Here is a 12,234-nt window from a genome sequence, read left to right on the forward strand (position 1 = left end):
CCCTAATAGAAGAAAATTCACAATACAAATCAGCATGGTCTTTCAATAAAGAACCGAAAAATAACCAGAGGAGGTTTTTTCTATAATGCTTGCTGGCAAAGTATAAAAGGTGCACTCCTTTTAAAACTGAAAACCTATATGAAAAATATTCCATTAAAAGCAAAATACCAATACAAGACATGTGCTTTGAAGACATGTATATCTTGTGGGTAAGTGTGTGGCCAGAGGACCTGGGTTCAAATCCTGCTGGACGAACACTTGAGCAAACAAGCTTTTTTTGCATTTCAGCCTCAAGTACACCCAAGGGGGCATGTCGTCCACAATGCGAAAAAAAGTGGGGGGACGCTGTCAACCCACATGTTCCCTTAACTTGTACCCTGAAAAGCAGCAAAGGGCCAGGGAGAACAACCTATTCAGTCTCTTCACTGATGGACCTGGTAAATCATCACAGCCAGTTTGCCCCCTGACACTTTCCCCTCCTCAGCCGAGTGTTCGGCTTTCAACAATACTCTTTTTCTACAAAGAGGACTTGAAAAGTAGACACAACATCTTTAAAGTACACCAGAAACATAGGAATCATTATAGAAATGTTAAACAGAAAGAGTACCACTGTTGTGTTATTTCCTCCATTTTGAAGCCTACAAATACCAGAACCCAATACAGCAAAAGCATGAAAAATGGCTCGTTGGGTTTTCTTTCAAAGCTAAAAGGCTCATAAGAAAAGATAATGGGGACAAGGGAACCTGGGTGTTTTACATGGTTTGACAAGGGCATGCTTCATACGTTGTTAGTGAAATGTGACATTCTACAAAAAAAGAAACCTATTTGGCACTCCAAAAACCGTACACATGAAAACTAGCGAGAGATAGTTTACAACTTTTTTGTTAACATATTTTAATTGTCTTCAAAGGAGCCAGATTTAGGCAGCAACATTGTTTTGTGTGTTCTTTCAATGGACCCTTCCAGGCATCTTCTAGTCCCCATCCAGCGTCTATGCTACGGTCCATGTACCTCTCTCCTTCCCTCCTTCCAGTCTGTCTGCGGTTTCTAAGCTGGAGCACTTGCGCATGCTGCAAGAAGGCTGTGTCTGGGTAGGCTGGGTAATGTGTACCTTTATCCTACGGCTCCTGATCTGTGTCCTGCATATATACTAAGCCTGTGTGCCTTCCTCGTGGCGCGCTGGCGGCTAATATTAAAAGTGCCCTGTACCTAGGCCAGAACACCAGTACCCTTGACATGCTACTGTTAATTATTCCGATTCCATCGAGAATAAGGGTGAAAAGGAAACTTCAAGGAAATACCCCTGTTTATTTTGCTCGATGCCAGGGCATCATATCAAACTGTGGGTCGTGATTGGGGTGGGCAGAGGGGGGCGTTCTGATCAGAGATTATGGATCTCCCAGATTCTTTGGTTTGGAGGGGGCCCAAATGTCTCTCTGTCTTTTGGGGGACTACTAAAAGCTACTTGATGCTGGGGCCAGGGAGGCCTGAGACGCAACCCCTGGCTACCCTTGCCATGCCATGGGCAAAGGCTCGTCGCACTGCAATCCAGGCGTAGCGGACCCGCAGAGTCAGCAATGCCTGCACGTGGGTGCACAATCCCCCCCCCCCCCAAATCTTGCCCTTGAAAGAGAGGTACCTGAGCTAGCCCCGGAAATCAAAGAGGCCGAGAACAAGTCCTCACAGGCAGGAAGTCTGCCCAGGAGGAGGACAAGTCAATCCCAAAGCTGACACATGGGCTTGAAGTCAACCCCGGATCTGAGCCCGACGGCCAATGCCATCGCGCCCCCCCCCCCCATCTACCACACCCGAGTCCCATTGCACCAGAGAGAGGCTGGAAAGAGGAGTCACAAGGGCCCAGACAGCAGGGGATTGAAGAGCTCATTGGAACCGGCTGGAGAGGTGAACAGAAGGAGCAGGAGAAGCAGCAAGAGCGGGAGAGTGGTCCATCCCTTGGCCCCTGGGGAGAGTCAGGAGGCTGGAAGGGAGAGTCAGGAGGCTGAGGTAGAGAGACAGGAGGAACACGAGGCTGGGGAAAGACCGGCCCTCAAGCTGTGGAATCAAGAGACCAGTGGGTTGGGCAGAGGAAGCCCCCAAAGGTGGCAGAGAGAGCAGAAGTAGAGGACCCAAAATGTTCAATGAGAAGTGGTCTAAGGTCTGAAGAAGGCGGGAGGGTTGGAAGAGATTTGGAGAACCGTAAAGGTTATAGGAAAGGGGCCCAAAGAGGTGAAGAAGTTGGGAAGGAGAAAGGGCAGCTGTGTAATACGGATGAGCGGGGAATAATAAAAGAACAGGACATTGCGGGAAGAGAAAGGGAGTTGGCAGAAGACTGGTTCCTGAGAGAGGAAAGAGGTGGTGACAGAAAGAAGTGAAAGGGAATTGTTGGGTAACATCAAGGAGGAGGCAGAAGAACTAGAGGTGAAATGGGGGGCCGTTAAGAGAGGCAGAGAAAGGTATGGAGTGGAAAGTTGTTGAAGAGAAGCTGGAGGATCCCAAGAACAAAAGGGCTACACACCTTAGAAGACAAAAAATCTAGTGCAAAGCTCTGAGGGAGCAAGACTTAACACGAGACGCCGGGTTAGAGAGCGAGTAGGGCAGGTGACTGGAGCAGCAGAGTACAGGGAGAGTGGGGGGCTGCAAGGGACAGAGGAGGAACCCAGTACCAAGTTTAGGGCAGCCTCCTGTGGCTCCACTCATTGCTGAAAGGGCCTCCCCTCACGGCCCCAATAAGAGTTCACCAAGCAGACCCCACTACAGAGCAGAGGCCGCCGAGGAGGATTTGCAGTGTGAAGGGTGGATTAACTGTGGGAAAGAGGGTGTGGGAACCCTTCTACATGGGACGAGAACCAAAAAAAGAAGGTTCTTCTCTTAACACTTGAGTTGGATTACGTTGTTGTGGAAGTCATTTACACTGCATTTTGGCTTTAGGCAAGGAATGTGACATCACTCCCCTACCCCCCTTTGCGCATGATATAACCATTTCCTGCTCCTCTTTACTGGATTGTCGCAAACAAAAGCGATGATCACTGGAAGGTTTATAATTATTCTTAACCTCTGGCACGGCTCTGGGCAACCCTCCAGATCACTCTTCTTCACCTGCCAAGTCATTACAGAAGGGGAAAGACCATATGCTAATCAGGCTTGGTCCCACCCCAAAAGGGACAATCCAGCCCAACCTGCTTGGTCACACATCCCTTCTCCAGGAGACCACCAGTATCCCCAGACATGCTTCGGCCTTGTTGGGCCTCATCAGTGAGGAGGAGCTTAGGTCTTGGGTATACCCAGACGTGGTCCTGTGCCTGCGTCACACCACAATAAACGTCAAGCACAAACGGCCTGGACGCTCCCCAGCCTACCTGCAATTTGCAAATCCTTTATAGGCCCACAGCCACCTCACCGGAATTCAAAGTAGTCAATACGTCGCAACCATGCTAGGGTGCTAGGAGTCAGGTCCTCCCACTGGGTCTGTGAGAAGACTGAATGGTGGCCAACCCCTTGCCAATTCTATGATCCACCATCGCCCAAGGTGCACTACCAAAAGCACAAACTAGATTGCTCACGTCTTCGTTCAAGCCCATTCCCTGTTCGTGTAAAATTGCTCCCTACTGTTGACCATCATTTGATCTGTGCAGAGATAATCCATAATTCCCAGGAGGATAGCTCAGCGGCAACGTGCGCGCCTTGGAAACAAGATGACATGAAGCAACACAGGTTCGATCCCACGGGTCCGCGCTTAGAAACCTGCGGGTATTAAGTGAGTTACAAATACGCCACTAAGAGACATATTCCTGTAACAGCACCTCAATGCCCCTGGGCTGTGTGAGCGCTTTAAAAATGCAAAATAAATAAATAAATAATACAAATTGTCCAAAACATTTTGTATAGAAACCAAAAACGTCATACTCTAGGACAGTGATCTTGAAACTGTGGGGCTGGGCCCCTCGTAAGGGGGTCCGGAGAAAGTCCAGATGGGGGTGCGAGGCTCTATAAAATGGGATTACGGTGACTGCTTTTACTAGAAAATATAAGCCGTTAGACTTTTTTACAATCGTTTTGTTGTCTCAGCCCTAGCGGTAAGCTGTTCCAAAGCTTGGCGGAGAAACAGGAAATGACCTCCCAAGACCGTTAGTACGTTTGAAAGTTAGGTTACTTACTAGCGATAGTGTCGAGGATTGCAGTGTTCTTGTGGGCTTGTAGGGGCACATCATGTGTTGAAGGTAGGTGGGCATAGTACCATGTAGGCATCTGTGAACCAACATTGCTGGCTTAAATTGTACCCGTGCGGAGATCGGAAGCCAGTGCGTAGCTTCGCGGCAACTGGATGTGTTTTTTCCTAGTTTTTCTTTTAACGATGCGCACAGCGTCGTTTTGAATCACCTGTAACTTATGCAGGCTCTTTTTATTCGCACCCATCAGTAGGGCGCTGCAATAATCGATCCCTAGTAGCATTATTGCTCGTGCAATCGATACACAGTTTGGCACTGAGAGAAAGAGGTGGAGGCTCTCCAGGAGGCAGAGATAGTAAGAACAGTTGGCAACAACCTGGTTGATGTGAACATCAGAGCTGAGTGAAGATTCAAGGTGGAAACCTAAGGTCTTGACTTTCTTGGAAACTGGGACACTACAGTCATGCATCCTAAGAGACTGGTATCTGGAGTCCAGTTTAGCCAGGGCCTGGTGGGAGCCAAAAATCAGCAGTTCCGTCTTGTTACCATTCAGGCACATCCAATTATGATTCGTCCGGGTTTTGACTAAAGAACACAACTGCTCAAGATCTTGTGGGGGGCCTAGAAACAATATTTTTACCCAAGAGGTGGCTCAGTATAAAAAAAGGTTTCAATACCGCTGCCCTGGGAGAACTTTGAGCCAATCACACTCACTCTTCCATTCTGGTAGCCCCAGAAGACATGCCGTTGGAAAACACTTGCACAGCCACGGGAGGCGTGAGCTTGTGCACCTGGGAGGGTTCTGGCACCAGCTTTGTGGAGGTCACGATGTACATTTAAAAAGTTCTTGATGGACCCCAGAAGTGTCAATTAGAGGGTGGGCAAAACTGCTCAATCTGGTGCAGAGCGAATTATGAATCACATGACGGCACATGGAATCCCCTACCCAGCAGAGTCCCCGTCACCAATCCTGATATGACTGTTTGACATGGACCTAGCCGTAGCTTATTTCCTCTGTACTTCCTCTGACTGTGCACACAAGCACACTGCAAGTATGTCAGAGATTTGAAGGGACGGGGTACAGTGTCTTCTCCACCCCACCCCCATCCAGCAGTACTGCCTCACTCCCTCATCTTAGACCAGAAAGCGTCACGGCTGGCGGGCTCTGGTGGCTTTGGTCCTTATGGAGGTGCTATAGCTGGGATCACAGAGTCCTACCCTGAGCACTCAGCCAGCATCTCAATTGCATGGCCATAGTGGTCATGGCCGCCCTATGTCCATGCTTACAGGGTAAACGCAGCATTGATGTGAAGCCTCACTGTTCTTCAAAACCCCAGCCACCATTGTAAGGGGACCTGAAAGGGACAAGCTGTAGTACCCAGGAACGGCAAAATTGCAGCAGCAGCGTGCCGCCACCAAGAGTTCACAAAGAGCTGTCACCAGCAGGTTGAGCAGGGGGGCTTAATCAGGGAAACTTTGGGGAATCCTGTCCTGGCAATAAGAGGGACTCGCACAACACACCCCAAAAGGTTCTATTGCCATAGAGGCCCTGGGTGGGGCCTCGCTGGGACCTGGGGCAGCCACTGAACCAGTAGATCAAGCAGAAAACACCATAGGGGCCGACACAGGAGACGGAGCAGAACATGCGACCCAATACGCTACCAAAAAAGAGAGACTCTATGTGGCTGGGTCCCACCAGGCCAGCCCCAGCAAATGAGGGAGAGTTTACAGACGCCCAGTGTTGCTGAAGGATGGAGCCGCCACGGAGATCAATGGGAGCATTCAGGAAAAGCGGGTTACATGTCTTTCCATCGAAATCTTTCCATCGATGGTTTGTTCGATCGTATAATTTCAATTGAAAGATGTTTAATCGAATTTCCATACATAAAGTGCAAAGTGTTTATGCATCAAACCCCTTTCATCGAATAGGGTTTCGTTATGTAAACACTTTACATCTTTTGCATGGAAAGTCTATCAAACATGCATAACGTTATAACGTCACAGGAAGCTGTGGTTTTTTTTTTGTTTATTGGGGGACCCCCCCAAAACCCACCCAACTCCAAGGTGTCCCCTCTCCCTAATCTCCCCCACCAACCCCCATTCCTCAACCCATTGAATTACCAACAAAATTAACCCTTTCCATTGAATTACCAACCAAACATCCATACATCTATTTTAAAGGTATGCTTGAGTTGGAAATCCATCGCAATTCATTCAATGAATATGCTTTCCGATGGAAAAGATTTTCAATGAATGAATTTCGATGGATAATGATTCGATGGAAATACATTCGAAGAAAAGACTGCATACCGGAAAAGCGCTATGCACTGAGATGCAACGACAGCTACAAGAATCACAAGTGGGGTGCAAATGTGGAGACCATGGGAACCCACGAGTGCTGGGTCATAAGCAAAACTCAATAAAGGTCTATGGTGTATCTTAAAGGGAGTGCTATGTGACATAGGAGACACCTTGAGCATCTAAAGGGCCTGGGAGTGAGGTCCAATGAAGGAGTGGTTATAGGATCCATGAAAATCAATGGGACGTGATTGGGAGTGTGGACCTCCGCATGGGAGTCTGTGAAAGTGAGTGATGGCGAGAGGGCGCGGTTACTTAATGCTTGGGTACATGCATCCTTGGGTAGGCCTCTTACCTCCTTGAGGGAGCGGATTTCCTCCTGGGCCTCCAGAAGCTGTTTCTTCAGCTGCCCCAAAGAGCGATGCAGTTTTTGAAGGACTGGAGACTTCTGTGCGATAGGGGTTAAAGAGAAGAGAGTGAGATGCCCTTTGAACATGCACAGAGAGAATCCAAGACATACACGACTTGCCAAGAAGCAGATACGCTGTGCTTCATACTACGAGGTGATAGAAATAGCTGCTAGGTAGATTACATCCGGTAATCAGGCCAGGCACGAAAGGCAGTCTCAAGCATGTCTACACAGCTATCTATTTATTTATGTGCATACCTAGGTTTAAAAAAATGAAATGTAATAATGCACTGAATGCAGACGATATATCGCGGAGGTTAATGTAGATGTAGCTTGTCACACCAACACAGGAGAGAGGAAGGGGGATTCGGCAGACACAGGGAGGAAGAGACAAGCCCCTCTTCTACAAACAACCCTCCCTTTGAAGTTGTGTCTACATACCGGCCTGCAATTGTGCAAAAACTTCAATCTGTTTTTTTACAAACTCTTCAATCTGTTTTCTATATAGTCTGTCTTCTCTTTCTATGCATACGGTCCATCTTGGCCTGTGTACCTTTAACAAAACACTTGTCAAATTGACTTTTTCTTGCCGCAGATCCACCATCTAATCTTCAATCCAGTCTGTCATTGTCAAACGAGGGGAGGAGCAAGGGGTGGTGTATCATGTAAGGAACATCACAACAGCGGTTGCTCCACAATAGAAAGGAAATGGGCTGAACAGGGCGATTTAAACAGGAAACAACTACCACCCGAGCTAAAAGGCTTCCAGTACCAACGGTAGCATTGCTGCTCAGGCCTTCGGGTTGATGTGGATAGGTCAAGGATTAATGTTGGGTGGACCCCATGAAAGGTCGGGTCAGGATTCTACACCCCGATTAAAGAAATGTGGCTTCCGTAGTATTAAATTGCTTGGCAAAGATAAGACTGGACCTAGGAGCAGAGCACAAGGGAAGCACTTGTTTTTAACTACGGGTGTAGCAAATATTTGCTTCTACCTGGTATTTGCCAAACCTCAGATAAAACTCAAATATTCAGATTGACACAAATACCTTTACATTTACCAAACAATAGGGCTGGCTTCATTAGGTGGGTGGAATTTGATTTGGTGGATGGGCAGGCACTCAGGCTTCTAGGCACATGGAGGCCCCTTAAACGGACAGCTAGTCTCCCTAATCAAGGGAGAGTATTCTCAGTAGCCCTAGATAACAATTAGGGAGTTGGCACTCTTAAACCTGGCAGACAGTCTTGCGCGTGGGCATTCCCAGAGCGGCTTTTTCCCAGCCTTACGTGCCATAAGGGAAAGATATGCCCAAGATACTGCACTTAGCAACTTTTTTAGTGGCTTTTTAAGGCAACAGTATCCGATCACAAAACCCTCATGTATTTGCTTTCAGAATTGCCCTGTGATGTTTGCCTTGAACCTTAAATAAAGTTTGAAAAAAAGTTTGTATCAGTGCCAAGTCAAAGCATAAGTTCATCAAACTAAAATCCACTGGCAACAATTCTTAGGTACTGGTTGAAAAAATCCTCTTCCAATTTCCAGCAAAGAAAATAGCACTATTTCCTGCTTATGACGATAAATTGTCTTCTCGTCGATATTATATGGCACAGATCAAAAGAATATGTAATATTTACTTTCAGGACTTCGCCAGCTACAATGTTACGATTGGTTAATACTTCTTCAGTGCATTTGGTATATTTGTCAGGATGCTCTGCTCTGGGTTGTGTGGGACAGGCATGGTATCAAAAGAGACACAGACTCAAAGATACTCATTAAAAAACCTTAATTTACTAAAGTTCCTAGGAAGGTGTAATGCCTAACTCGCCCTAACACTAAAATCGATGGTTCCCTTAACTGTTGCTTCTAAGGGCAGTCGATGTCTGAGAGTCCAATATAAAAATCTGTGTGTCTAAACCTATGCTTGCCCTCACTCTTTGTGTTAGGAAGTCTTTCTAAAGCAAATAAAATGGTGGTTCAACAAAATTGGGAAACCAGGATTGGTTGCAGGTGGTCTTCTCACCAGGTGTAGGTGGGTCAGCTTCAAAAGAAATGGGTTCAATCAAACTGGGACTGCTCATAGGACCTTCTCCATGGTTCAAACAATTTCAATGTCTTTAATGCCTTGGGGATCCCTTTCCCAAGCTTTAGACCATCCAAGTTCAAAACATAACCAAAAAAACACAGTTCTTTTTTTAAGCGTCTCTGGGTTCCCGTCCCCAAGCTTCAATTCCTTCAGTAACACCAAATAATCAAGATTCCACTTTGATAGGCCTCCTAGGGTTTCCGTCCCTAAGCTTAGGCCTCTCATGATTCCCTTCCCCAAGTATAGGCCTCTTCCAGGTTCAAACACAAGTTCAAATCTTAGGCCTCGCAGTGTTCCCTTCCCCAAGCTCAGGCCCCTTTTGAATTTCAGAACATGAGCTCAGTTTGTCAGGATGTACCTTTCTTTCACATAGAGTTCTTTCAAAGGGGTAGCATCAAAGAGACATTTGAAAATGCCGGGTTCTTTGCTCCTCCTAAGCGCGACCACTCTGAGCTTTGGCTCCTCTCTTTTAGTTCCTGCTTTTCCTTCTCTTAACCTTTTGACTTCAGGGGCTTTCTGAACTCCTTCTTGTTCCCCTCTGTTTTCTTGACTTCTTTCTCGTGCCCACGGACACCTTTCTTTCCTTCTTCTGCACGCTTGCACCTTCATCTCCTTCTTGTGCCCAATGGCATCTTCTTTAGCTTTCCCGTGCACACTTCACTCTCTTTACCTTTCTGTGCCCACGGGTAGCTTTTCCAGCTTTCCCATGCACACTTGCACAATTTCCACTCTGCCGGTTCGCTTGTACGCTTCTCTCTCGTTTCGGGTCGCTTGCGCCCTCTTTATTACAGTTCTTTCACTTAGCGCCCAATGCGTGCTCTGCTTTTCTTACTTTTCTTGATCTTGTCGCTCTTCTTTCAATCTATATTGCTTTACTAGTTTCCTGTAATTTCATTCCTCCTTTCCGCTCTGTTCCGCTTTATGCATTTCTTTTCACCCGCTCCGCTTCAGTCAGAGTCTCTCTCGCTCTCTCATACTTTCACGAGACTCACCCAGGCAGCAGCGCAGTGGCAAGCGGTCCCTTCTTGTTATGCGGGCCTATGGTCAGGGTTTCACCACCTGCCCCTCAGATACCCTTGAGCCCGGCACATGTCCCAAGAGCACAAGCAATGTTCTAGCTGCCATCAGTAGCCTGCAGGGTGCTTTGCTCCGGCTCTCTGGAGACACGGCTCCCTAGCCACGTTGCAGCCCCTCACAAATACCAGGCCAGCGTCTCGGCACGCCGCTCTCCTCTGGGCCATAGATCTTGCTGCTCTGTGCTCCTTAACTTCTCTGGTCCAAACAACATCCCCAGTTTGCTTTCTCACCTGTGTAGAACCACACCTTGTATAGCTGGAAAAACAGTCAAGTGGAGTCAGGTGTGAGTGATAATTAGTGACGGCCTCACTCTGGCTGACTCATCAACGTGACAACTTAAGTTCTTTCTACAGCCGGTTTCCCTTACACTCCCCACGTTATTCCTATGGGAATTCTTCACTACTCGCGGTTGCCTCTTCTCGTCCCAGTATTTGTTGGAAATGGGGAGGGGGTGATGGAAGGGTTTTGAAGGATAGGTCTATTTTCCACTATTTCATCAGGGAATCGACAATGGACATAGGGAAATCTTTTAACCTGGTTTTTCCTTAAGGGGATGGTTGCCCCCATTCCATATTCCTCATACAGGAGACCATTGCCTGCATTGCATACTGTGACACCGTATTTGGGCAATAGAAGAAAGTATTGAAGCGCATCATGCACACCTAAACTTCGGAGCCCCAGAGGTGCGACGGTATGGCTTCTATAGCCCCCTTCTATAGAAGGGATGTCACTTCTTGTAGAGTAGTAGATGTAGCTCTCTTTTCTTTATGGGAGTTATGGAGCGGCATTTGCCCAGAAACGCGAGGGTGTGTCCCTGACGAATGATGTTGAGCACCCATTTGTCAGAGTGGAGGTGTTGTGCCACTGATCAACAAACTGTGACCACCGGTCTCTCACTGGGGTGCTGAAGTGGGGAAACAGGTCCTGGCGCTATCAGGCCTGCTTGGGAGTTAACATTCTCGAAGACATACCGCGTCATCGCAGAGTACCTCTGCGATGACAACCTTTGCCTGTATGCTTCTTGCGTGTTGGTGCGAGATGGCGGCGATAGGAGGGCCTGTATACTATGCAGGGCCTGGAGAAGCGATTGTTACAGGAACAAAAGGACTGCTTTCGCTGCTGTAGGTTGCCTAGGGAGCGTGCCGTATCAGTGTCCGCCTTGATGGACTAGAGGTTCTAGTCCACCTTCTTTCCAAAGAGTTCCACTCCATCAAAGAGCATATCCACCACCTTCAACTGCACCTCAGGGCAAATATTGGTGGCCTTCAGCCATCCTTGCCGCATCAGGACTGCTCCGTTACCCATTTGGCAAAAGCCTGTGTCTGCTATGTCCAGAAAGGGATAGTAATGACGTGATCTGAAGCAGCATCCCCTAGCATCAGGGAGAAAGTCTAAGATGGGACCCATCTTGTAGCACAACTCTCTGTCATACAGTAAGAGGTTTGCCAATGAATTGGCCACCTTTATGGTTGTGACAGCGGTGGTAATAACCTGCTTGCCAAACGTGCCCAGCTGCTTACCCTACTTGTCCAGGAGTACCATGCAGGGGGAAGAAGGACTGGCCTATCTTTTCCATGCAGCTGCTGACACCACAGAGTCAGGACAGGGTTGGGTGCGAAGACACTTAGGAGCTGTATCCAGCGCCTTGTATTTTTTCTCCAGGTGATCCATTTTTGGAGGCCCTGAGAAAGGATTCTTCATCACCAATAGACCATCTTCCCAGATGTCATCCAGCATAGGGATTGCGACAACTGATTTACTGGAGGCCTTACGCCTTGGACACAGGAAACCTTAATTTCTCTGTTCTTCAGGAACCAGATCGAACAGCTACACAGCTACACTGCACGGGTTAAGAGTGCATGAAAAGAGCCTATCTCGTCTGGTCACGAATCCCTGGAAGGTAGGTCTGGGGTTTCCCCATCATCTGGCATCAGGTCGTCATGTAGGCGTGTCTGGGGACGTGGCTGTGTCTGGGAAAGTATCAGTGTCTGTGCAGGTAGCCACCGAGATAAGACAACAGAGGCGTTAGCCGAGGTGGACAAGGCAGAACTTGTGAAGGCAAAGCCGGAGGACTCCTACTAGGGGGACCTTGAGGGGCCAGAGGAGGGAGACGATGTTGTAGTTCTGTGACTATGGTCTGCAATGTAGACAGGATATCTAAAGACAGGTCCCTGGGTTCTGGTGGTGTTCCCAAGGGAAC

General features: G+C 47.9%; 1 protein-coding gene across 5 annotated transcripts in view; it reads right to left on the minus strand.

Annotated features, from left to right (window-relative positions):
• The window catches only part of LOC138521867 (putative leucine-rich repeat-containing protein DDB_G0290503), a 141,902-nt gene that overhangs the window by 41,255 nt on the left and 88,413 nt on the right, over nucleotides 1-12,234 (minus strand). For 4 of the 5 annotated variants that reach the window (XM_069635018.1, XM_069635014.1, XM_069635017.1 and 1 more), the window contains exon 3: nucleotides 6,820-6,912. The exons of the other annotated variant lie outside the window; for it this stretch is intronic. In XM_069635018.1, coding sequence (XP_069491119.1) covers nucleotides 6,820-6,912 — 93 coding nt within the window. The remainder of the gene's footprint in view (nucleotides 1-6,819; nucleotides 6,913-12,234) is intronic. 5 annotated transcript variants of the gene reach the window in all.

Source organism: Ambystoma mexicanum, chromosome 13 (genome assembly GCF_040938575.1).
Source record: "Ambystoma mexicanum isolate Mex_15411 chromosome 13, UKY_AmexF1_1, whole genome shotgun sequence".
NCBI lineage: Eukaryota > Metazoa > Chordata > Amphibia > Caudata > Ambystomatidae > Ambystoma > Ambystoma mexicanum.